The sequence below is a fragment of the Mytilus galloprovincialis genome, chromosome 14, assembly GCF_965363235.1.
Source record: "Mytilus galloprovincialis chromosome 14, xbMytGall1.hap1.1, whole genome shotgun sequence".
Classification (NCBI taxonomy): domain Eukaryota; kingdom Metazoa; phylum Mollusca; class Bivalvia; order Mytilida; family Mytilidae; genus Mytilus; species Mytilus galloprovincialis.
Window position 1 is genome coordinate 45,971,856 of NC_134851.1, and position 25,934 is coordinate 45,997,789.

At 31.5% G+C, this 25,934-nt stretch overlaps 1 protein-coding gene across 5 annotated transcripts in view; it reads right to left on the reverse strand.

The window, feature by feature from the left end:
- The window catches only part of LOC143059737 (uncharacterized), a 122,219-nt gene extending 101,275 nt beyond the window's left edge, over nucleotides 1-20,944 (reverse strand). For all 5 annotated transcript variants that reach the window (XM_076233286.1, XM_076233285.1, XM_076233282.1 and 2 more), the window contains exon 1: nucleotides 20,521-20,944. In XM_076233286.1, coding sequence (XP_076089401.1) covers nucleotides 20,521-20,593 — 73 coding nt within the window. In that variant the 5' untranslated portion in view covers nucleotides 20,594-20,944. The remainder of the gene's footprint in view (nucleotides 1-20,520) is intronic.
- Nucleotides 20,945-25,934: the final 4,990 nt, after the last annotated feature.

The following is a 25,934-nucleotide window of genomic DNA, read 5'->3' on the forward strand; positions in this document are numbered from 1 at the left end:
ATTTTAAATGATATAACACATCCGAATTCTAAACCTTGTGTAATCATTTTTTTTCTTTGGTCGTGTTTTAAACCTTGAAGGAAATCTTTTAACAAATCTATCTACACTAAATTAGCCTTTAGGACTGACACAAGTACCACAGTATTTGCGACCAAAAAGGCTTGAAAAATTTTAGTCAAGTAAAAGATTTATTTTTTTTCGTCTTTTAAATGTTATCCTTTCATTCTGGATTTCAAATTATATATTCATGTACAATGTACATGAAAATATAATGTCCCAGTGTTAATTGCCAGGAGAAAAGAAGGTGGCCTAAAATGTTATTTTGGCGAAAAAGAAAATTGACCCTTGACTTAGTAGGGAAAACCCTTTTCAAAATGACTGGATTCACACCTGTCCTCTATAAACCCCCCACTTGAAAAATGTACCCTCTATTCCAGGCATCTTTAAAACATATCTGAAGTCAATATAAATTTTAGATTTAATTCTGTTTTTGATTGTTTTGAATTTCAATGATTTTTAAGTTTATCAGTAAAACATCATGTTTCTTGACAAGTGCTATCTTTGCCCCCATCCCCTCTGTATCTATAGGGAATCAATGGTTATCTTTAGTGCTGACAGCTTTATCAGACTTCTGTAACTGCTAGACTGAAAAGTTTCAATTCTGCTATCAATTAAAACAAATAAAAACCATTTCATTGCAGGCATAACAGATACAAGAAATTCCAGGTGTATAATTTTTTTTAAAGTTTATTTTGATGTTTTTAATGGCTTAGCTTCTGCACTTTTGAAATTGCAAATTATTTTTATGTCAATTCCCAGTACAGCGCGCCTGGTTCTATTGCGAAAACAAAGGGAGTTAAACCTATTAGCACTGTGTGAGGAAATTACGCATTACCAGAATTATGCACCAACATGAGCAACAGTTACTTTTCACTGCATGCAACACTTTAAATATCTAAGATTTGTTCAAGATCAAATATCTCTGACAAATTTTAAGATAAACTAAAATACCTAAAACTAATGTTTCGTATTCCTTTCATTTTATGTGTTTCAACTTAATTTATCTAGGTTTAATACTTTCTTTTTAATGAGAGGTGCTCCTAAGAAGGAGCATATGTAACAGTTACATGTACAGTTTAAGGAATTCCACAATTTGAAGTGTTGGTGATCTCTGATGCTTCAGAGGGTCAAATCAATAAAAGGAATCTAGTTACAGTGACTATATGATATAGAAAATTATGAAGTGCATTAGTGACCTCAGATGATTAAAGCAATTGCTACTCTTCATATCATCGTAGCAACACCAACACACTTCAGAACATATAGTGTCAGCACACATTGCCTTTACCATGATAAGAACTGTAGCCAAATGTTAGTAAAGCTTCAATATCACAGAATTCATGCACCCTAAATCCTTTCCCATTTTGAAACCATATTTTCGGATCATTTGCAATGTACCACATATATCTCTTTACTTTTATATATCAGTATATTTGATAAAATATAAAAGCTTATAACTATCATAATTTGCACAATTATGAATGCTCCTAAATATTTTAAACCACAATACAAATTACATTCAAATTTCAATCTTATTCTATCAGTTAAAAAATACAAAAATGTGGTATGATTCAATGTCAATGAAAAGCATTGCTCGGTTGCAAGATTGTCTGATTTGTCCCTCATATATTCACAGGTACTTCAGATAACAATGTTTGTATATATGCATGTGCAAAATGTATGATGGCCTTAAGGTAAATGATCAGGGACTTATGCCTTATCTAAGGATTTTGTTTGAGGGTTTTATGATGGTAATGTATTGGCAGAGAAAACTATCGGTGTTATTTAGAAACAGTAGAGTAAACAATATTGGCTGAGGACTAAAATGAGTCCACAAACAGTGTTTGAAATTAGTAGGGGCCCACTAGCCAATGGCCCCTAAAATTTCGTGTGGGCTCCTAAAGTTTCAGCTTTTCTTGTATAGAACTATATATATATATTGGCTACAAAATTTAAGCTGTGGGCTATCATTGCCAAAACATTAATTTCAATCCCTGATAAAACTATAAGCTGAGTTACACAGCAGTGAAGGGCCATCATAGGATTAATGGAATTCAAGACCCATGCATTCTCAGGGATACATACATCAGACGTAAATCATTCATCACAATATTTTTATTTTTTTTTGCCTCACATCTTCCAATCAGTGCTGAAAAGAGAGGTAAAATACACCCCCCCCCCCCCTTTTTTCTTTTTTTTTTAGATATCACCAATAAAACTAAGTTACTCTTCATTTATTTTTAGGATTGTTATCTTTTTCCTTTGAGAAAATTAAGATTTTATTAAAGACAACTAAATGTATGTTATTTGTTGGAAAAGTTGCCAACAAAAAAACAATCAACGCCCAGACATTCAATTAAAATTCACATTCTGTATATGTTTGATGATACTGGTATCACTTGGGTATAAAGCTCTGCTATTTCCATTAACTTGGATTTTTGAATAACAAAAATGTCAACCAAGTGCAGACTGACAGAATAACCTATCTTTGAAATAGAACAAACATTTAAAAAAAAACTATTTTTGATTATGTAATGTATTTTCAAGAACATTCATTTCTCAAATTAGTTTTGTCCACTGTTTTACATTTTTTTCAAAAGGCAATATTTGTACATCTTCATCTTAACCTATACCTATTGACACCTACTGACATTCCATTTCTTAGAAATAGTAAACTCAGACCTCAGATCTAGATCTGCTGGAAGTAAATAAACAAAAAAGGGGGAGATAATTCTAAATTAATTTAAATATTCATAATGGGAGATAACTCTCATTTAGCTGCTTTGATGATTGTAGCCATATTCTAGTCATTTCACATGCATTTAAAGGCCAAGCAAGTGAGAATTTGTGTGCCCATGCAGGTTTGAACTGTATGGATTAGCTATCAAGTGGACTGAAGATGATGTGATGATTACTATAGTTGATCAAAGATATTCATGATCATGTTTGATTACATATACATATTTTACAGCTCATATGACATTTTGCAACTGTTTTGTTCCCCTAACAATGCACTGTTCTTAGATCCATTCATCCTCCAATCACTCTACTGTTGAGCAGACCAGCCAGAATATGAGCCAGCAACCCAACAAAAAAAAGCGACAGTAGAAATCTAAAATTTATACAATTCATAATTTTTTCCTGTAATCATGTCATTTGAAATTTACCAAAACAACATATCCTTCTTTTAACCTTGCTTCAGACACATAAAATCATTTGGTGTTGTTTTCATATATCATAACAGTTTTTAAGGGCAGTAGACAATGTAACAAGCAAGGTCACGAAACCTAATACTGCTCTCCACTTGTAAAGAATTGAAAATAATTAATAAGTGGAAAATACTTTGAGGAATAAAATGTTCCACCCATACTTATAACTACATGTACTTTTTTGATTCAGACTCTTAGTCATTATAATTAGTCAAAAACAAAAGCTTATACATATGTTCTACCACTTTCTAATTTTCTATTTTTGTAGCTGAGTTTTCTTTTTTTTTAAATAATGTGAAGTTTGCCATTCATCTTACCACATTTATATTGTTTTTGCATCTTAAAAAACATATACATGTGTTCTGCATCTTTTTATTTCCTATTTCTGTAGTCGATCTTCTTCTTTTTTCAAATAATTGGAAATTTATTGTAATTACCCACATTTCTATTGTTTTTTTTTCATCTTCCAAAAGGTATACATGTGTTCAGCATATTTCTAATTTTCTATTTCAGAAGTTAATTTTTCTTTTTTTAAATAATTTGAAGTTTGCTTTTTATCTACCCACATTTTTTTTGTTTCTTCATCTTCAAAAAATGTTGTATTCTTATACACCCAAAAGGGTGTTAGCTCATGATTGGGTGTATCTTATTTAATCTACACATCACGTTATGGTACCGAAATAATGGCATTCAATAATTAAGAAGGGGGTATTTCAGAAATTTAACCTTTAATGCATGATAAATGCAAGAACATTTTCATTTGATTGCATTATAGTCTAAATTTAGAAATAATTGACATGTTGAGGTGTAAGTCTCCATTATTTTGCTATGGTATTCAAACTTTACATGTTGTGATGTGTGAGGGCTTTCTTTTTTCTGCCCACTTTCATTAAAATCATAACTTTGTCTCATAAATCTTTTCTAATCTTTCACAAATACTTGGTACTATTCTCACTCCCTCATATATGAATAAATCAAGACAGATTCCTGATCGCCCAAACACATTTGTACATGATAATTTATGGTTATCGTTATTTTTAAAAAATCAAAAACTTTATTTTTCAATTTCACTGGGTTACTTTTATTCCTATGTTTTATTTAGAGTGAAGTTTAGTTTCTGCATTTAAAAATCTTTTCAACTAGCTAAATAGATCAAATTGTCAGGGAAGATAACTCTTTAAAAAAAATATGTTTTAAATTACCGGTTAAAAGAGAATCCAAGTTAATGGGAAAGCAAAACAATCAATCAGAGTCAAACTAATCAGGAAAAAAGGGGAAATATTATATACACTAATTTTACATACAATTTGATATACATTCCTGTATACCACACTGGGAGGGAAAAAAGAGGCACTGTTCAATCTATTTGGAGCATTTGCACCACCCTTAAAACCAGTAAGTACTTTCATATCAAAGTATATTATAAGATTTACATCCCTAGGAAAAACTTTGGCTATGAGCCCATATAATTTTCATCCAAAATTTATATTGTCAGTATATATTTCCAAATCACCAACCTTTTTATGCTAATTTAACCTGTCATTTTAGTTTTGATACAAGTCCATGACACTTCACACCTAATTGCTCTCCGACCCCTGTGGCCACAAACTGACCATCAAATGACAACTATAAACTGACCAGTACAATATATGTATCATTTGTCAAATCCAATTAACATACATCTTTAAACAAGATGAAAACACCAGATTATTTATATCTAAAATCTACATTAAACGCAGCTATGCGACCCCTGATCTTTTACCTTTCACTTTTTTCGTTAGATGTAAAACAGAATTCTTGAATCAGCAAATCTCATGCAAAATGTCTGATTTGTTGATTTTTAGTACAGAAAGGTTATGAAAAATTAAAACAAGTTCTGATTGCAAGAGGATGTGTGATATGATGGGTTGTTTAAGACTTTGCTTTAGCATACAATTTGACTGTATCATGGTTCTCTGTAATTTGACCTTTTTAAGAAGGGCCTTAAATATTGATCAGCTTTTACAAAGATAAATCAATGGTAAATAAGTTGATGAAGATATTAGAAGATTGTCCCCTTCGTACTAGAACCAATTCAATGCCTAATTTCAAGACTTACACTCTGGTCATGCCATACCCAAATAAGTTGAATACACAATTAGGAAATGTATATTTTTAAATGCTTATTACCTGGCTATGAGCCAATCAAATTCCACAGTTGCATCATTCTGTTTTAATACTGCATATTTAAACAGTAATAAAACAAGTTCAGTATTATTCTACAATTCTAAAATAAACGATATCTACCTCAGCCTTTGCCCTCTGCCAATATTGCTTACTTTACTGTTTTCAAATAACCCAGATAGGTTTAACTCTGCCAATAAATTACCATCATAACACCCTCAAACAAAATCCTTAGATAAGGTACTAAGTCCCAGAGCATTTACCAAAGGGTCATAATATATTTTGCACATGCATATACAAATATTATATAAATGTTATCTGAAGCAAACACTAGGCCATCCAGAATAGGTTGCAATTGTGTAATTATTCACTTTTTGAATTTGTTGTATCAGAATTTTTGTGGGAAAAAACATCGTCATTGAATATATATCATTTACTGTGGATTCTATATTATTTGTGGAATACTTAATTATTTTTGTGGATTTTGGTACAAATTTTTATTGAATTACAAATTTACATATTCCATCATGTACAAGTTTGCTATTGGGTTGTATGAAGCCTTAAATGACAAAACCAGCAAAAAATGCAAGATTTCCTCTATCCACAGAAAAATTACCCACTAAAATAAATTAATCCACACTGCAGTCACTTGATACATCAAAGGAACTGCATTTAATTTTAGAATAGAAGAACAAAGGGGAATAATCTAAAAGTAGGGAGATGTGGTATGATTGCCAATGCGACAACAATCTGCATAAGACCAACAGCCATGGATCAGTTAACAAACTTATAATAGGTCATTGAACAGCCTTCAAAAATGAGCATAACCAAATGCATAACAATTCAAACAAGAAAACCGACTTATGTATTCTCGTTTCGAGTTCTGCGGTCTGTGTACATGTTTCCAATGCCTGTCAGAAAAAAACATGCATAAATGTACAAACCGACATGCAATTAGCAGTTTCGTTGTTACCTAATTATCTTGTAATAATATTTCCGACAGGTTACGAGCTATTTATGACATTGTTCCCCTATTTATAATATATTTATATTGTAAACATTGCCAAAATTTCCTTCATAGAGTACATATTTACATAAATGTAAGAAATTTAAACATAAGTGTTATTTTAGCCGTAATAATCTTTATTTAGATCATAACAGGTTTAAAAATAATATTTAGATAACTAATAAAGTCTATTTTGATTTAAATTATCCATTAGTATCATTTATATACAACAGCTCTGATGTTGACAGTTACATTTCCGATTTAAAACACGATTAAAAACACGATTGAAAACATGCGTTACAATACATAGAGTCAGGAAGAGATTTGTACCGATGATGTTCAAAAAATGTCATAAAAATGTGCATCTCTTAGTAACATCTACATGTAATCATGATTGCAAATCCTTGACCTCAGGAAAAATGTGCAAAACAATTACCATACGAGAAAGATGAGGCTCCTAAAAACTGTAGACAAAACATGTCTGAGCTTCAAACATGATTTTTCACTGTGTTTTGTGAAAATTGGTAAAAAAGCAAAGTGAAACCTGTGTATGATAGTGGTGAGTGTGTCAACAAATCTTTGATAGCAGGCGCAGATCCAGAGGGTGGGTTCCGGGGGTTGGAACCCCCCCTTTTTTTTGGACGATCAATGCATTTGAATGGGGACATGTAATTGGAACCCCCCCTTTGTCCTGGGTTAGGAACCCCCCCTTTTTAAAATGGCTGGATCCGCCTCAGGATAGTCTCAACTAAATTTATTCATAACATATTTTAGAACTGCTGTCAATATGATAAGAGCTTTGACATAAGTGTATAGATGTCTATTGTTCAGAACACCATATTAGTCTTCTCAATGTTTTTTTCAGTTTTTTTGTGTGATTGCCCTATGTTTCAATGACTTATATATACATTAATCTCTTTTATTCATATATGCTCAATAAATATGACAATTAACTTTTTACAGACAATTAATAATCTTCCTTCAGTAAGACAAATTTTAGACTTAGAATTAAATTACAAACTCTTGTTTGATGCTCAGAAATTAAATATATTAAATTGTTCGTAAATTTGAATTGTTAACCAATTACAAAGCACTTATTGTGTACTTTATAATAAAGTACAAACATTCAAATATAAATCCTTTATCGGAAAGATTTTGATTATGACCAATACAAATATATATAATTTGAAATAATTAGGGACTATTAGTATGTTATTATAGTACAAATGTGACCGGGACACAATAACCCGTTTGTTTGCTAAATCATCGGCCATCAAAATACACTTAGTTTAAATTTAGCATTGAAACCGGACTTTATCTGGTTTAAATCATGGGAAAATGATAAGTGAAGTATATTCCTGCACGATTTACCACTACGGTAGCCTCTATATTTTTTCTTAGAATTTTAAGCCTTAATAAGTTTACTGAGTAATACAATTGATACATAAACATCTTCAAATTGGCCCTTGAACTAAGACCCCAAATATATATTTATGGTATAAAGAATGCACATATATTAAGTGGATTCAAAAATAGAATTTGTTTCCTCAGACATTACTTGAGAATGCATGATTTTGACCATCGATAGAATTCCCAAAAAACTACTTTTTAAATTACTCTTGCAAATTTTGTAGAACATTTAAGTAAGATTTAAATTAGGACCAGACTTTAGTAATAACCTTCAATTTCCATAAAATATTGTGATTTCATAGCTCTAAATAAAAGCTTGATTCATAATTGTTCAAAAATTGCATTTCCTTCAAATTACATGTATTCTGTAATTCTTCTCCTTTTTACAGGTAAATTTAAACCGTTTGTGAGCAAAACTGACTGATGTTGGATATGAACCATTAAGGGTAAAACATTGTCGTTTAAAACAATTAACAAAAGTACAAAATATGACCTAGATTATTAAATATCATTCATAAATCTAGATAAATATTTACAAGTCATAATTCATTAGCTCTATGTTAACTTAAACAATTACAGTCACAAAATCTTTTGTAGAATTTACACCTGTTTTTTATCTGTGTAAAAAAAATCTTCACCAGAAATAGACCAAATTTCACACTTGTAGTTCTAAAGTCAAAGGTCGGAGACACTCGTGTCAATCATTTAAGAACAAAAAGATTTAAGATTGTCAAATGTTACACACATAGATGTTTTTTCTTAACTATGACTTATTCAAAAGAGAATGTCAGGTAACTGTCAACAATGACAGCAAGCCAACACGAAAAAAATCACATGCAGATGTACTGACAGTAAATTGTATACTTTGTTTTTACACTTGGGATGTTTATAAAGCTATTATTTGTATCACATATGTGTATGTATAGTGTAAAAATTTCTGGGCATTTTCTAAGCTTTGTCTTTTAGATCAAATGAAATTAGAATCTGAAGAAAATACTGCATGTCAAAAAGCTCCAGTAAAATTAAACCATCTCTTTTAATTTTAAGGGTTCACCACCATGACTAGGCTGATATTGGACTTTAAGAAATATATTAACCCCATTGAGGACTAAAGGGATTATAATTTCAGTTCCAATAAAATCACTAAAAGTAGTATGAGAGATATATGTCACTTTCTAATTAATGCCTTAACTCTGAAATCAGTCCATTTGAAGAAAAAATAAAACAAAATATCGATCATAATTATAAATTTTGAACCAGTTTCATACCATAAAACTTCCACTTGCACTCAAATTATCATATCTCATATTTTATCATTTAAGTTTAAAAATCACCAATTTGCAAAAAACAATTTCATCCCATTAACATCTGATGATGTAGTATGATAAAACTAACATACATATTTTTGTCTGGGGTCCGCTTTAGTTCACGGTACGATTTTCATCTTATACATTATAGTTTACATGAATATTTAATTTATCTAACTACATGTTATATTAAAGTGATAGTTTTCTCTTATTTTTCCGCTTAAATCAATTGAAATTTTGGAATTACATGATGACATTTTAAACAAGAAATCACTGTGAAAAACATTTTGCTGAATCTACTCAAGTTATGTTTGGCAATCTACTCCAAATTAAGCTCTACAATTGTCTCCAAAAGTTTTAAGTCAGGCAATCTGAACTCCAAATGTTTAAGCTTATGCCAATTGCCTGATTTTCTTTTAACTTAGTAGTCTTATTGCCCAAAGCTTTATATGCCTTCGTTTCGACTTTGGAAACTTAAATACACCAACATCAAGAGACCTACAAAATAATTTTGTGTAAGAAACCAAGACTTAACATTTTCTATACCCTGTTTTCAGTGCATATTTTAACAAGTAACTTAAAGAAGTTACTTACAACACCATGAAGGCTAAGATTAATGCAGTACATATTCTCCACAAAGGCCCCAATGTATACCTGTCACTTCAAGGATCTACGTACATAATTTTATTCTTCGTTTGGCCTAATTAATTACCCATAAGGCCACACAAATCTCCCAATGTGTAACTGTCACTACAAGGCTCCACATACATAATATTGTATGTTTGGCCTAATTAATTATCACCGTATGTTAGTTTTTACTAATTATTTTGTTTATTCTGGTAAACATTCCAATTTAGAAACAAACAAATGTCTAATTATTTTTCATTTTCTTTTAATTACGTCAATAATTAAGAACATATTTATTTGGCAATAAAATGTATTGCTTGCATTAGATGTACTCCCTGGCATGATTGAAAGGATAAATTTTGATTTCTCTTAATGTACATGTACTGAAACGCATGAGGTTCACCATTTTTTAAAGCAAAAATTTTAGATTTTAGTTTACAGACATTTGTTGGTTATTGGTCCATGCTAATTAAAATACTGAGCCAATAAAATTATGGCCAGCATACATTTTTTTTAAATGGTAAGCTTTTAAGTATTATAAGTACAATTTTTTTGTCAAACTACGTATGCTTAAAGGTTCTATATTTCAAATCAGCATGTGTTTTGATTTTGGTTAACAGGCCCTCTTTATTCATTCAGGTTCATGCCTATTAAAATACTGAGACAACAGAATTCTTGCCAATGAGGCATTTTTAAAGCTGTAAGCTTTTAAGCACAATGCTTTTTTGTCAAACTATCCTGAAGGCTCTATGTTTTTAAACAAGCAAAGTTTTGATTTGGGTTTACAGGCCCTTGTTAATTATTCAGATACATGCTTTTTAATATACCGTACTGACCCAACAGAATTATTGCTTACATATGCTTTTATTCAAATTGTAAGCTTTAAAGTGCAACTTTTTTGTCCAACTAACTTTTAAAGCTAGTTTTAAACAAAATAAACAGAAATATCTTTGAATTAAAAGGTCAAGTGAAAAATTCCTTGGTCTTGTCAGATGACAGCTGACATCTCCGAACATACACATATCGCTTTACAAAGAATGTAGACCATAGTTACTAGGTGTAACACATTGACAATCTTAGTGGTACCCTCAATTCTGAACAGTACAGCCTTTGTTTTAAATTTCATCGATTGTTTGAATAAAAAGAGCAGTTTAATTTAAAAACTCAAGAGATTTAAAACGAGGTTAAAACTTGGGGTGCTCTGCAAGGGTAAGATTAGATCATCATCAGCAGCGGCACATGCAGCACAATTTAAGTATTGATTACAGAGTGTTTAAACCATTCTGATATTTATATATATAGATATGTCCCCCTTCTTGGTTGGTTTAGAAAGTATGCGAAACCTTTTAATTTGTCATTCTCAAGTAGTCTAGATCAAAGTAAAATACAATTTTAAAAATACTTAGGACTTTCTATCCTAAGAAAGGATTACTTAAGGTGTATTTAGCATAACCTTTCTGAATTTTGAGTCCTCAATGCTTTTCAACTTTGTTCTTTGTTTGGCCTGTTAGAACCTTTTTATTGGAGCATTATCACTGTTGAGTCTTGTACAGACAAAAAGGGAGTCTGGCATACAAAATTGTTTGGAAAAAGAATTTCACCTGGCCTTAAGGCCAATTAAATTCCTTTAATAAAAACTACTTGACATCACGGACAATGCCCTTCAATCATGAAGTCTTTGTCAATAATGACCGATTTTACCTAGTAGAAATGCAAATAAAATATTTGGATACCTAATACTATTTTAATGACATAGATTTCCACATTCTATTATTAAATAAATCATTCAAACTTTCTTTAAATATCTTAATCTTTATTTATTTATAGTAAAGTATATTTTATTATGTTATAACCCTATAATTTTGACGATTTCTTATTTAAAAATATTCACTACTCAGAGGGTCTACACCACTGACATAATTATGGAGCAACAATTAAACTTCAAAGGGGGGTGTTATAGTGTTTTTTCTGAGTCAGATTATTTTTTCGCACAAAACCCAAACATTTTTTTTCACTTTGTTGGCACTATCAATCAAATTTTTTTTTCAAATTTTTTTCAACACTATTAAAAGTATGGAGAAAATCTGGATTCAGATTTATTTTTTTCATCTGCTTGACCACAATATTTTTTTTTCATCAAAATTGGGATCAGAATATTTTTTAGGAATAAACCACACACACCCTTGAAGTTACCATACAGATGGTTAGAGATTACATTGTACCATTACCTTAGTTGCCACAACACTTCCATTACAAACTGGCTTAGACTTGTACTTCAGAATATTTTCAAGTAGTCAATTAGCAGCTCAGACTGAACCAAGATTACATTATCACTGCAGAACAAATCAACCTCTATACCAGAAAATTAACCCTCTAAACCAGAAATTGCAAATGAAACAACAGGTCGCATATCAAAGGTGAAGGTCAAACTTTATGTGTAGAATTTTGAGAAAAGATTTCTGGATGTGAAGCATAACTCCCCAACAAAATGTTCTGAATCATGCAGTAACAGCCATTTAAAACAAAAAATAAGTGCATTTCAGACTTAACAAATTTTAAATGATTAAAAAATATGGAATACTGCTATTTGTACAGGTTTTTCTTATTTTTTTCAAAACTCAGTGATAGATTTTTTTCTGACATATAATAATGAACTGCGCTAAAAAGGAGATTTGCTTAATTATAGGACCGATAAAGCCATTTTTTAAATTCATGTCATTTTTGCAATCTCTTGCTTAGCTAGCTGCTGAATTTAAATACAATTCAAACCATTAACCAATTCGAACTAACAAAATTATAACTTTATAAGTACATGTAAATTAAGCTTATTTCCCTATAAGTCCCATCAAAATAATCCAGTCAAATATTTATTGCCGTTTCCCTATTCTTCCTCCATTAAGATGGTTACAAGGTTAACACGTAACTCAAACATATAAGACCCTAAGACATTTTGATGACTGCTTCCCTAACAACCATCTCTGGGTACCAGTTATGCTTACTATGAATGTCATGTGACCTCTAATAGTAAAAATTCTTTCTGTAGATGAATGTAGTATAAGAGATTGAAACAGTGGATTCATATAGCTGAGATACGTGGAGCGCATGTGGATTTAATGTCATGTCCACCTGGGACTAAACTAATCTGCCAACTCAAATTTAATTTAAAATATTGAATTCAAAAGTTGAACAATGTTTCCTAGATATAATGTAGCAGTATTTACAATACTTTAAAAGCCCCAGTAACCAATGCAAAAATTTAGGATCACGCTGAAACTAACAGGATCATGCTAAAAAATTATGGACACTTGGGTCCTCGATGCTGAACTTGGGCACTAAAAACTAACACACTTACTGGACTTTTAAAAGTCCAACCTTAGCATCAGCCTTATGGACCAATGGCAGACTGGTAATGCAAAATTCATCGGAACTTTTATGAGAAAGACACACTTCTGTTATTATAGAATGGTCAACATAAGTATTATCATTTTGATATGGAACACGCCAAGACATTGAAATTTACAAATGGCAGCTCTGCAAAATCCAAAATAAAGCCATATATATAACATGTGGTCATGCATCTGTAACATAGGATCAAAGTTCTACTGTGTTTTAATAGCTTTTGATTCCTGTTTATATACATATAATGGTTTCCCGGTTTTTTTTCTTAAAATTGTTATTTGGATGGAGAGTTGTCTCATTGGCACTCACACCACATCTTCCTATATCTATAAACCTAAGAATTACAGCAATAATAAGTACAAAGTATACTATTTGTCTATCTATGTAAACAAGCATACAATGTATTTATAATTAATAGCTTTAGATTAATATAACATACATCTTATCAACAATAATCTAAAGGTAAATTACTCTACACTTAACATCTGAGGTAATCTATACCTTTATAAAGACCACAAATCTTGGTGTGGTCAATGGGTTAAATAGCAAAGTAAGCATAAATAACCACAAATAATAACAAACTGTTTGATATCTCAATATTTTCCTACGGCTCTTTGCAATTTTAAGAGTTATTTCCCCTTATTAAAGTCAGGGGTAAAATATATCTTTATAAAGACCACAAATCTTGGTGTGGTCATTACTCACATTCATTGGCTAAGCAAGCATAACTAATCACTGTTATGACACTGTATCTTCAGAGGCTATAATGTGGGTAATTTGAAGAGTTATTTCCCCTAATTAAGATCTGAGGTAATCTATATCTTTATAAAGTCCCCAAATCTTGGTGTGGTCAATGACTTTCAAAGGCAAAGCAAGCATAAATGATCACAAACTGTTTGACATCTCAATATTTTCCTACGCTATTTGCAATTGTAAGAGTTGTTTCCCCTAATTCGGGTTAGATGTGATCAGTATATCGTTATAGGAACTGAAATTTTGGTGTGGCCAGTTATATTCAATGGTAAAATAAGCAAGCATAAATAATTATTATGTTTAAATACTACATTTTTGCATATCTCTAATTTCATTTGAATTGTAATTTTGAGAGTTATTTCCCTTAGACTTGTTATTTATTTTGCAATATATCTAAAAATTGCAAATTTCAGTGGCATAACAACACTTATTGGTTTTATGATACTAAAATATTTCAATTTTTAGAGTAAATTAGACAAATCTTCCTTTTGAATCGTGACCTTTCATGTATTTCTATGCCTTCATGAAAAGACTTGAAGAGGTTCAAAAAGAAGTCTCTGAGTTACTTCCCCTTATATTATATTAATTTTCAGTTTCACCAAACAATCTTTTCACCTAATAATCAAGCTACAGTTATGATTTGGAGATTGATACAAATAACTCTTGCTGGTTTGGAAAGAATTGTTGTGTGAACTAGATGAGGGTGGATCAAAAAGTATGTCACCCACACTCCCTGTGAAATATCACAAACAAGCTTAAAAATAATCCTTAACTGAATCATACTGTTAATCTACAATACTTTAAAATTGTCTGGTATGTTTTACAAACATGTTTAACCCCGCCGCATTTTTGCGCCTGTCCCAAGTCAGGAGCCTCTGGCCTTTGTTAGTCTTGTATTATTTTAATTTTAGTTTCTTGTGTACAATTTGGAAATTAGTATGGCGTTCATTATCACTGGACTAGTATATATTTGTTTAGAGGCCAGCTGAAGGATGCCTCCGGGTGCGGAAATTTCTTGCTACATTGAAGACCTGTTGGTGACCCTCTGCTGTTGTTTTTTATTTGGACGGGTTGTTGTCTCTTTGACACATTCCCCATTTCCATTCTCAATTTTATTAAAAATAATCCTTAACTGAATCATACTGTTAATCTACAATACTTTAAAATTGTCTGGTTTGTTTTACATGTACTATCGAAAATTTGTTACACCTTAAACCTCTGGAAACTTTTGTTATAAACATTTATGCTTTTATGTCTGTTCCTACAACAATTAAAATATCGTAACATTTCTTGTAATGAAAAATAATATTTCCTAATATTTCTTCCATTTGGAACCTAAGTATTATAAGGGAGCTACCACTTTGTTTTTTATGGGGGGGCTTGGATGAAATTTGAAAAAAAAAAGGCAGGATGAGACACTTGCAAAAAAAAAAGTCAGGACGACAATTTAGGTAAAAAAAAGTCAGGATAAACTAAAAAAAAAAGGCAGGACCGAACAGAGTGAAAAATAAAAAGGCAGGACAGAGATTACAGCTAAAAAAAAATGCAGGACAATATTTTTCATCCTAGCCCCCCCCCCCCCCCCCCCCCATAAAAATCAAATGGTAGCTCCCTAAATGAACTCCTGTTGCATGTGACAGTACTACTAATAAGTCATGTGACAGTACTACAGTCATATGAAAATGGAGGTCAAAAGAAAAAAAGACTAACAGAGTCAGACATTTCATTCAAGAAATGGTAGCACCCCCGGATGGATAGTACGTCATCTGTGTGAAAATCGTGAATATTTAGATGTAGATAAAAACGTTAAACACTTTCTTCACATAAAACCACTTGAATCTATTAAAAACGTCTTTGATGACTCAATTGGAAATTGTTTCAGACTTTTGGAATGTTTTCTTCAAAGTTTGAGCAAATGGACACAATATTGACTAATCTCTACAAATATTAGCAACACATTTTTCGGTCATGTGCAATGCAATAAAAGTGTAAAAACCTAAATAAATTGTCACACTTTTTAAACTTGGTCAAGTGGGCACCCTTAAAGTACAAACTATTTGCAAGTGAAAAGTGCCTGAGAAATTTTTTTCACAAACTTTGGTAAAAATAAAGTTTTGAGCAACCATAAAGTGCAAAAAATATTGTCTGAACATTTTTTCTTCATTATCTATTTATTTTATATTGAGTTTTTATTACTTCCCAAGCACTGCTATGTACATAATAAAAGTATTTCTACAGAAGCAGAATAAAAGCAAATTTACATCAACTTACTATACATGTATACATTGTATTGAAATATTGAAATGCTAAGCTGCAATTAAAAAATTGACAGCAAATCCGTGAAAAATAAAAAAAAAAAAAAAACAACATCTTCATTATACTTGTATAAAAGGTCAAGGGATTTTTTTTTAAATTTTGCACCCAAGATCTTCATGAAATTTTTGCAGTATATTACACTGAAGAATTAGACTGACTTCCTAATCATGACATGATATTCTCATTATTAAACTATCACAGTTAAATTAAATACCGAAACTAGTTTAAACAAGTGAACTACAACCATGTTCAATTTTTAATATTAATCCAGAAATTCTGTACCCTGTACATGGCAGATATGTATGCTAATGAACCTGCGGTTAAAAAATATGAAATAATAAACAAGGGTTTATCTTCCTATATCTGTTTAAAAAATATATAGACTATTATCTCCAGTTGATTTTATGAATGAGTTCCACCAGTTGACCTGAGGTCAATCTACGTAAAGATGTCCATAAACCATTGGTCCTTACTGTGACATGGCATAATAGCATTAGCACCATGATATAGCAAAAGAAACAAATGCATGAATTCCAAAGTCATTGGTTACTGTATGGCTCACTCAGTGAACCTTCAACAATGAGCAAAACCCATACTGTACATGTAGTTATAAGCCTAGAAGGCTCTAGATTATAGAAGTGCATATTTAACCAAATGTGAAACAGACAAATAAAGACACATCTTCTTATTTTCATACATAAAGAATGTACCTTGTTTTTCTATAATATTTTTGTCAAATAATCTGCAATTTTGGTGGCAGGCCTTCATACATGTACATGTACATGGTAAAAAATGTTTATTGTCAATCTTAGCTCTAAATTATAATATATATTGCCTCAAGTCTAGACTGAAATAAGACAATACCAACAGGGCCATATAAAACAACATAATTTTTAAATAAACTATGCAATAAAATATTTTACAATGTTCTTAGAATTTTAAGAAACAATGTCACCTTGGCTTAACTTTTTTCCCAGAAATAATTTATAACCTTCTGAAATAGATTTTAAAACAACACTCAAATTTCAACTGAAATTCTGGCAGCACCATTTTGTTTTATAACTTTTTGCAATCTGCCATTCTTATACGAAAGAATGTCTGAATCACAAAAAGTGCCAGTACAGTTACGAATGATCATATTTTTTTTATTTTTTTTATTTTGCAAAATTTTGCACTCCAAATATATATCATTTAAACCATCAGCATTGAGTCACCAGGACTATTTCACACGGTGAGCAAGAGTAATTTCAATTGAATCAACACATGCATTATAAACAATTATTAAACACTTTATCCATGTACATTTCTACTCATTCACACGAAAAGTACACAGAAACATGAAAGAAACATGTAAAGAAAATCTATTCAAAAGTGTAAAGGTATTTGCAAACTTCAGTTAAATAAACAGACCTAATGATTAAATTATCAAGTCAATTTGTTTTAAAGGATATTATAGTAGGAGTTAAAATAAATACAATGTTGAAAATTTACAAAATGTATCTTTTTAATACCTCATCTTTCCGGGAGGGCTCCTTAAGGGGGAGAAATGATAACATATGTTTAAAGTGCACACCTTAATTCTTCCCCCCATCCTTTCCAAAAAAAAAACACATCTAACTAGTATAGACAAATGTATACAAAGATATATATACTTTTTTTGAAGAATAAGAATATTTATTATTCCAATCAAAAGGCCCTAATCTATCCTTTTAGAAGCAGCTTTGCATTTTTTTCTTTCTGCAATATTTCGTGAATTTCATGAAAATCTATCTACTAATGTATAGACTGGTTACACCATCTGTTTCTAAACTTGACATTCTTTCACTTTCTACAAATCTTAAAATGATGGTTAAGGTGGTACCTAACACTACAGGGAGATAACTCTGTAAATTCAGCCAAACGTTTTAATTACGTTGTGTTATTTAGGGAATATTAAGCTTCTCGATGATCAAAATAAGTGTTTGTCGAACTGCTATATAACCAGTGTAATTTTTCTGACAAAATGCTTGGTTCAAATTTTTTTATATTTTTATATTTTTGTTAAAGTGTCAAAGTAAATACTTTAATTGTTAAAATTTCATAAAAATTAAACGAGCCAAATTAATTTTAGTAAAAGTGTTAGGTACCACCTTAAATTAGAATACTGACATCAGATACAATGTATCTATGACTGGTAAATACAAAAATGTTACGGTGTAAAGTTTCTCCAGAAAATATATTTGAAAATACACATTTTCTGAGACACTCTCTTATGATGGATGTGCTCTAGATCTTCAATAGCAGGAGGAAAATACAGAAAAGAAGAAAAAGATGCTGTTATAGATTTTCACATATTAGTTTAAGATGAACCTAATTTGTCAAATGTGCATTTTTTTATTATCTCCCCTTTATAAAATACCAAAAGAATTACAAATGGGATTACATCTACAGCGTTATATCTTTTGTTGTGTCCTGTCTGTTAAACAAAACGCTTACAGACATTTTATAACAGATAAAAGACTATAATTAATGTTCAACGGCAAAATATTCAAATGACAGATACATGTATCATACACCTATGATGATACAAGTACAATCTATTTATACCTGTACTGTATAAAAAGTTTTTTGTGGAATAATAAATAGACGATTTACAAAAATGATCATAAATTTTAAATGTATTGAAATTTGATAAGGTTTATGAAAAGAAATTGTCCCATTAAAAACAAGACTTAATAAAATAACCGCACATGTCTAGGTTTTTAAGGCGTTCAGTTCTTTATCAAACTGGGGTAATTCCATAATGATATTTTGTTTGAACATGCATTTAACTGCACATGTGCAATACAAACATAAGATTTTCCTCTTGTACTTGGAGTTAAAAACCTGTAATTTTCCACTCTTAATTTAATCGAGTGGCAAATCTTTCAAAAAGATACAAAGTACATGTATTGTACCTGTAAAATCAAAAGCTGTACGTTTTCTAGATCTATATATGTTGTACATGCAACCACATGGTTCAAGCAGCGACATATAACAAATGTATTACCGGTATATGTCACCCCCAAGGAAATATGTCTAACTGTAATAGACTAATACATGTACCTTGGTGACAATGGCTTGGTTTTTTTTTAGTTTAAACTTTATATGTTACCATAGTTTTTATGTTTAAGATATCAATGATTTAGTTTTTTATTTTAAATTTAGCAACCAACTTGCAGCAATATTTCATTCAAGTTTTTTAATACAGTTGGAAGATTCTGCATTCAAAATTGATAATTATTTATCCTATACTCCTTCAAATTTAATTCATCAAATTTGAAAAAACAATCGTACAATAACATTTGTAGGTTGATAATTAGTACCTTACATACAGGTGCACGCTGCATTGGACCTGATATATGTTAAAAATACAAGTACATGTATCAGCGTAAATTTGCAGTGCATACATGTACAATTAACTAACATTTATCTACATTAGAATTGCAGACACACGAAAGAGAAACATACAATTAATTAAGCCCCAATTAATTCAAAGAATACATGTATGTCATTTTTGACCTTTTTTATAATGTACATTCAATTAACAATGATTAAAGATTTGTATACCAGTAAGAAATACAAATTCTTGATTCAATTTCATAATTGTTTTTTAAAGATATTTTTTAAAGGGGGAGGGGGTATCAAAATATTAATATTTCTAAGTTAAAAGGTCAATATAAGGAATTCAAAATTATTTTCACCTATATATCTGAAAATAGAAAATCAGGGCAATAAAGGACACCATGTACAATGTACCTACTATATAATATATACATGTATATATTGTACCTACATAGTTAAAGTTTAGGTAATTAAAGAGACTACCTCAAGTATCTTGTTCAATACTATAAACAGGATCGTTTACATTATACATGTATAATGGGATAAAAGACAGTCCCCCCTTGAGGGTTCTAATAAATCTGATAACGTTATGACCGTGTTCATTTCATCCAATAATTACAGTAATTATATCTACAAGGGATTTAAAAGATTACCACCTTCGAGTCCGCTATAAAGTATTAAATCGTATCCCCAATATCGCCAGGTCAAATGAGAATTAAACATGTTAAATGACAATTTTTATTTATTTACTAAGTCAATTTTTAGGTTAAAATATTTCCCCTACTGATAACGTTACAAGCACACGAAAAAAGTAAATAAACTTAGTGAAAGTTGAATGATCAACCGACGTTTTTGTAATCAAGAAAAATCTATTTCATACACAAAGGTAAAAAACGTAGAAACTTACCTGACTGGGTATAAACTTGAACAAATATACAAACAAGAGGAAATATAACTTGGAAATGCCACATTTTGATCATAAATTGATTTCAACCACTTGTTTTAAAACTCTCTTTCACGTCTGTCAAAAAATCCTCTGTGCTATGAAATTGGAATTCCAAAGTAAGAAACTTTTGTAAACAAAACTTATCACTCTTTTATAGTCATTGTTTACATCCCGAAATTCAAAACTTTTATGAAGAGGAACAACATGTGTGTTTACACAATTTCACTACACGTGCGTTTTTGATCCCGTCAAAATAACGGTGTTGACTCTTCAAGTTCCTAGCACGTGAAATCCAATACGAGAATACGACCATAGACAAATATTGTTATCAAAGGGGAGGCGACTCGATGACGTAATCTATCCATTCATAACTTCGAGGTGCACTAAACCTTTGTGGTTGTTCGACTCTCATATAACAGACCCAGACGGGTTCACTAGTGCGTGAAGTTGTTTAAATTTTGTATATGAAAATGACCCTGCGAGATGTCATGTAAATAATGGGATGACTGTATCTACCTAATTATAAATAGTCTACCGAAAAAATAATCAGATATATTTTTGTAAAATTGTAATGCGTCTTTTATTAATTCGTTACAGATTTATCAATGATAATTTATTTGTTGATCCGGCTAGCCATTTACTGTAATATTGATACAAAAATGTTATAAATTAAGAAACTGTCCTTACATAGGTTTTCACAAAATACTTTTGTTCTTTGAGGTTCTTAGTTTCTTTTTATTTCTCAAATCTGTCATTTTTGTGGGATTTCTTCAAGTATGGCTCAACGATTTAAGATTGACAGCAATTTGACTAATTCATTTTCAAATTTTTGTTGTCACTCAGCATGTGGTGTTAAAAATACAAACAAAACAGCAGTTCATTTTTTTTTTATTACACAGCATTTGACATATATAAAAAAAAACCCACACAAACAAGAGTTGTTCTTGTTGATTTTTTCCATCACCCAGTATTTGGTATAAAAAAGTACAAAGAAGAGGAAACCTACAAAAACCTTCGATGCTGAAAGGAGTAATAATTAAAGTACTAACAAGTTATGATTACAGGCACTTCGTGATAACTTTAGTCCCCTCATTTTGCTTTTAGCTTTTCACGCGGTTCGCCAGTTGAAAAACAGCGATGGGATCATCGAAATATCGATCTGGTTAATATTATTTCTACGGCGTTGATCTTGCATCCTTTGCGGGGGTGGGGGTGAGGGGGAATATTTTTTCGTCTCAGTGTTCTAGCCTGACAAACATGTTTTCAAATATTTCAAAAACATACAGGAACCGTCCACTATTTGTTTTAACTAAATGTTGAAGTCAATGATTTCCTAATTTTCAATAAAAACAATTAGTTTTCCTTCCCATTCTGAAATAAAAAAAAATTAAAGACAGTCACAATCAAAGCTTTTTTTTCAGTAAATAACCTATTTCCAATCAAACAATTTATCTATTCTTAAACACCGTTTTCACAAAAATTACAATCAAATAATCAATGTATTTATTTCAAGAAATTTACGATAAAACAAGTTATTTGTTTTTATTATCACCCTTTTCCAAACACACTCAAAAGAGGAGTAGTCGTTGTCTTATAAAAAAAAAGGTGCAAACGGCCGCGTGAAGTGAATTTGTAGATGTGTTGTTAATAAGTCAACTATCAAACATAACCAGAATATAAGCAAATGATAGTCATTGAATGACCTTCAACATTGAGCAAAACTATATCGTATAGTCAGCTACAGATGCGGATTCAGGATATTGAAGAAAAAAAGGATTGAGACCAGCTGACTATAGGCAAACACCTGAATAAAGACTTGGGAGCGGCACATACAGAATGTGACGGGGTTAAACACATTTGCGAACGGTCAACACTCTTCCTAATCAGAACCACTGATGTAAAGATACACCATACGATCAGTTGGAAACGACTTGACACATTAGATCGGCACCGAGCAAAAAAAAAACTAAGGTAAAAGGCAAAAGACAAAAGACACAAAATAATGTTCGAAGGGTACTCGCAATTACTGAAAGGTAGTCAGTCGAAGCCAATATCTATGGTGGCCGGTTAAGGCCATTTCGTGTTTTCGCCTTTCATATTCTATAGGGCGAAAACGCGAAGACGAAAACGCGAAAACGCGAAAAGGCGAAGTCGAAAACGCGAAAGCGGGAAGTCAAAAAGTCGAAAACGCGAAAACGCGAAGTCGAAAACGCGAAACCGATTTTGCGTTTTCGACTTCACCTTTTCGCCATTTCGCGTTTTTCGCGATTTCGCCTTTTCACGTTTTTACAATATACATGTTATTATAACATAACATTTTAAATATAATTGGAGACAAGACTACAAAGTATAAGTCATTCAAATGATTGTCAAATAAATTTCATATCTGTGACGCATTTTAAATATTTTCACAAATTAGACAATTTCTTTACATTCTTTGTTGACAATTACTGAACAAATTACATTTGTATAAAATGCCTTTGAATATACATTTTGCTGGAAGTTATAGTTTGGACATTTTAAAATAAATGAAATTAATCATTATTATCGCCATGGTAACTTAAAATACATCATCTTTCATTTAATATCAACTAATGAATGTGTTATATTCTCCATTACTAAATATATAATCAGCAGTTATGCTGTAAAACAATTAAATTCAAGCCTTGCTATGCCGTGAGTGGGCGATAAATGAATTCGTCACTTGTTTACTTTCAAATCTTAAAATATACCCACAATTCGGGCATTCTGTCTGGAATCCCGTAATTTTGTCTCATCTGCGACAAAAGTGCATGACATGCAGTGATTACAATCCGGCGGCGGCGCTTCTAACTATTCGCATCAAGCTTTATTATTCAGAAGGTAGAAGACATGGAGGCTTCATACCTTGTACATACGTATGTCCTTTGTAACGATGCTGTTATATGTCTGTTGTCCTTGATCTCTTTTTCATTTGGTTCGTGGAATTGTTGTACGGTGTACATTTCTGTCAGCTAGCTATGATTGGTCCATGGAACGGTCGTTAGTACATGTCGGTCTGGCTTGGCTTATTTGACCTTGACTTCATTGTCATGAATCCTTGACAATGTTTATGTATTTCTTGAATAAAAATATAGTAGGGGGAGAGAGACATGTGTGATGAGGAATTCTCACTTTCGGTCAAGTGAGCTAAACATCGGATTACTTTTTCGTAAGGTTATCTGATAAGTATGAACAAAGTTTAAACCATGATTTATAAGATAGAATGTTTACTTTTTTAAAAGTGATAAAAATGGAAGCTCTATATCATATTGTCATGTGAGGTATTGTTCGTCATCGATCATCGCGATGCATTAAGTTAGTTGGTATTTTCATGTGCACTATATTTGCAGATCCAGGTTTAAATCAGAGAAGATGTAAAGTATTCGTCTAGAAACAGTAACCTAGCAACAAAAAGAATAAAGAAAATCATAGAGCAGGGTTTAAATAAGGGTCTTGTATTTCTGTATTTATTATTTTTTGTGCCATTTTTCTCATTCTTTCATATAAATTTTTCGGCCTGCTATTCTCTTTACTTTATATGTTTGCATGAACCATTACTCTGTTTGGCGTAAGTTTTCCAGTTCTTTTTTTTTCTGCATATTTTCCCCATTATTTTACTATTCTATAAACCTTATCCTCACCCTCGTAGAGACCAACATTCAGTCGTTTAAAATTATCTGTAGCCTGAAACTGTGAGAATATTAAATTCAACAGAAACAATCTTTAAGAATGCATTCATTCGTATAAAGTTGGTTGAAAATTTGATGATGAGGAACACTTCTTCCTTCATACTCAAATTAGTAACAATATTCAAAATTCCCTCATTTATTAGATTCTGATTTATACCAGCTTAACTCCGACTTCAAAACTTAAAAAAAGTATTTTAAAGCAAGTTTTTTTTCATGTTGTAAGAACATATGGTCGGACCTTTTTGTCAGATCCTTGTAAGCAAAGCTTGAACAAAGCTAGATTTGTATTTCAATCAAATTGAATCAATTTACTGCATATTTTATTAAGTCTGTATGTAGCATAACCTGCCAAGGTACGCTTTTATAATATGACATATATATTAACAGTCAATCAGTCATCGGATAAAAAAAACAATCGACAAAAATTTGACCGGTTAAAACTACTTTTAAGATGCAACCCTCGCCATTTAATCTCAAACTGTAGATTTTAAAAAAAAACCGAATATTTATATATACCACGAGTATACTATTTATTGGTAGTTGAATCGACCTTAAAGAAGATCTTTTAAATAATTATGAACAAAAAGAAGTCCTGTAATTTTTCTTTGAGATCGACAGGTGACGAAAATGGCAACCACCTGCGTTAATTGGCAATAGATGATGAATGCACGCTCAATGATATTTTCAAACGTTACAATATTGGTTAACTTTTGATAATAGCCCTGTAATCGTTATTTTCTAAATCTTTAGCTTTATTTTGGTTTATGTTACGGTTTTTTCTCAAGATGTTCGTTTTCTGTCAGTGACTTGAAGGGTGTTATATATATAGGAAGATACTCAATCGTCACAACTCGGCCGATTCCGTACCTCAGATAGAAGGAGAGAAGCGGAGTCACCCGAGGATTGCCGATTGCAGGATATATCATTCGTCACAACTCGGCCGATTCCGTACCCCATCTAATGGATAGAAGGAGAGTAGCGGAGTCACCCGAGGATTGCCGATTGCAGGATATATCATTCGTCACAACTCGGCCGATTCCGTACCTCAGATAGAAGGAGAGAAGCGGGGTCACCCGAGGATTGCCGATTGGGAAGATACTAGTATGAAAACAGGTATGCTCCATGATATATCTTCGTTCCAAGAATATCCATGAAAATCCGACCAGTTCCTATTGATTAGCTTACGAATCCAACTATTTTTTTCGACCTCACAATAGATAATGGTAAGGGTGACGACCATCTAATTTTCGGCCGGATTTTCGGGAATGAATATCAGGCTGGTCTGTTAATACTAGTAAATGGAAAAACGTAATTTTTTCAAGACAGGATCAGAAGGAAAAGTGAAATGTGTCGGTTTTACAAAATCAAAGAGAGACGAAAGATAACAAACTAGACACATACAACTAAAATAAGTCGAAAATAAACTGACATCGTTATGGAATAAAAAGACAAACAGAAAAACAACAGTTTATTCAAAACAGAGCATACAAAGTTAAGACTGAGCAACAAGACCCCCACCAAAAGCTAGAGGTGATCTCAGATGCTCCGGAAGGATAAGCAGATCCTGCCCCACATGTGACACCCGTCGTGTTTTTCATGGTAGTACAAACCCGGTAATAAGTCGTATTCGGTAGTTCACATTCAGGAAAAGGGACAGAGAAAGTA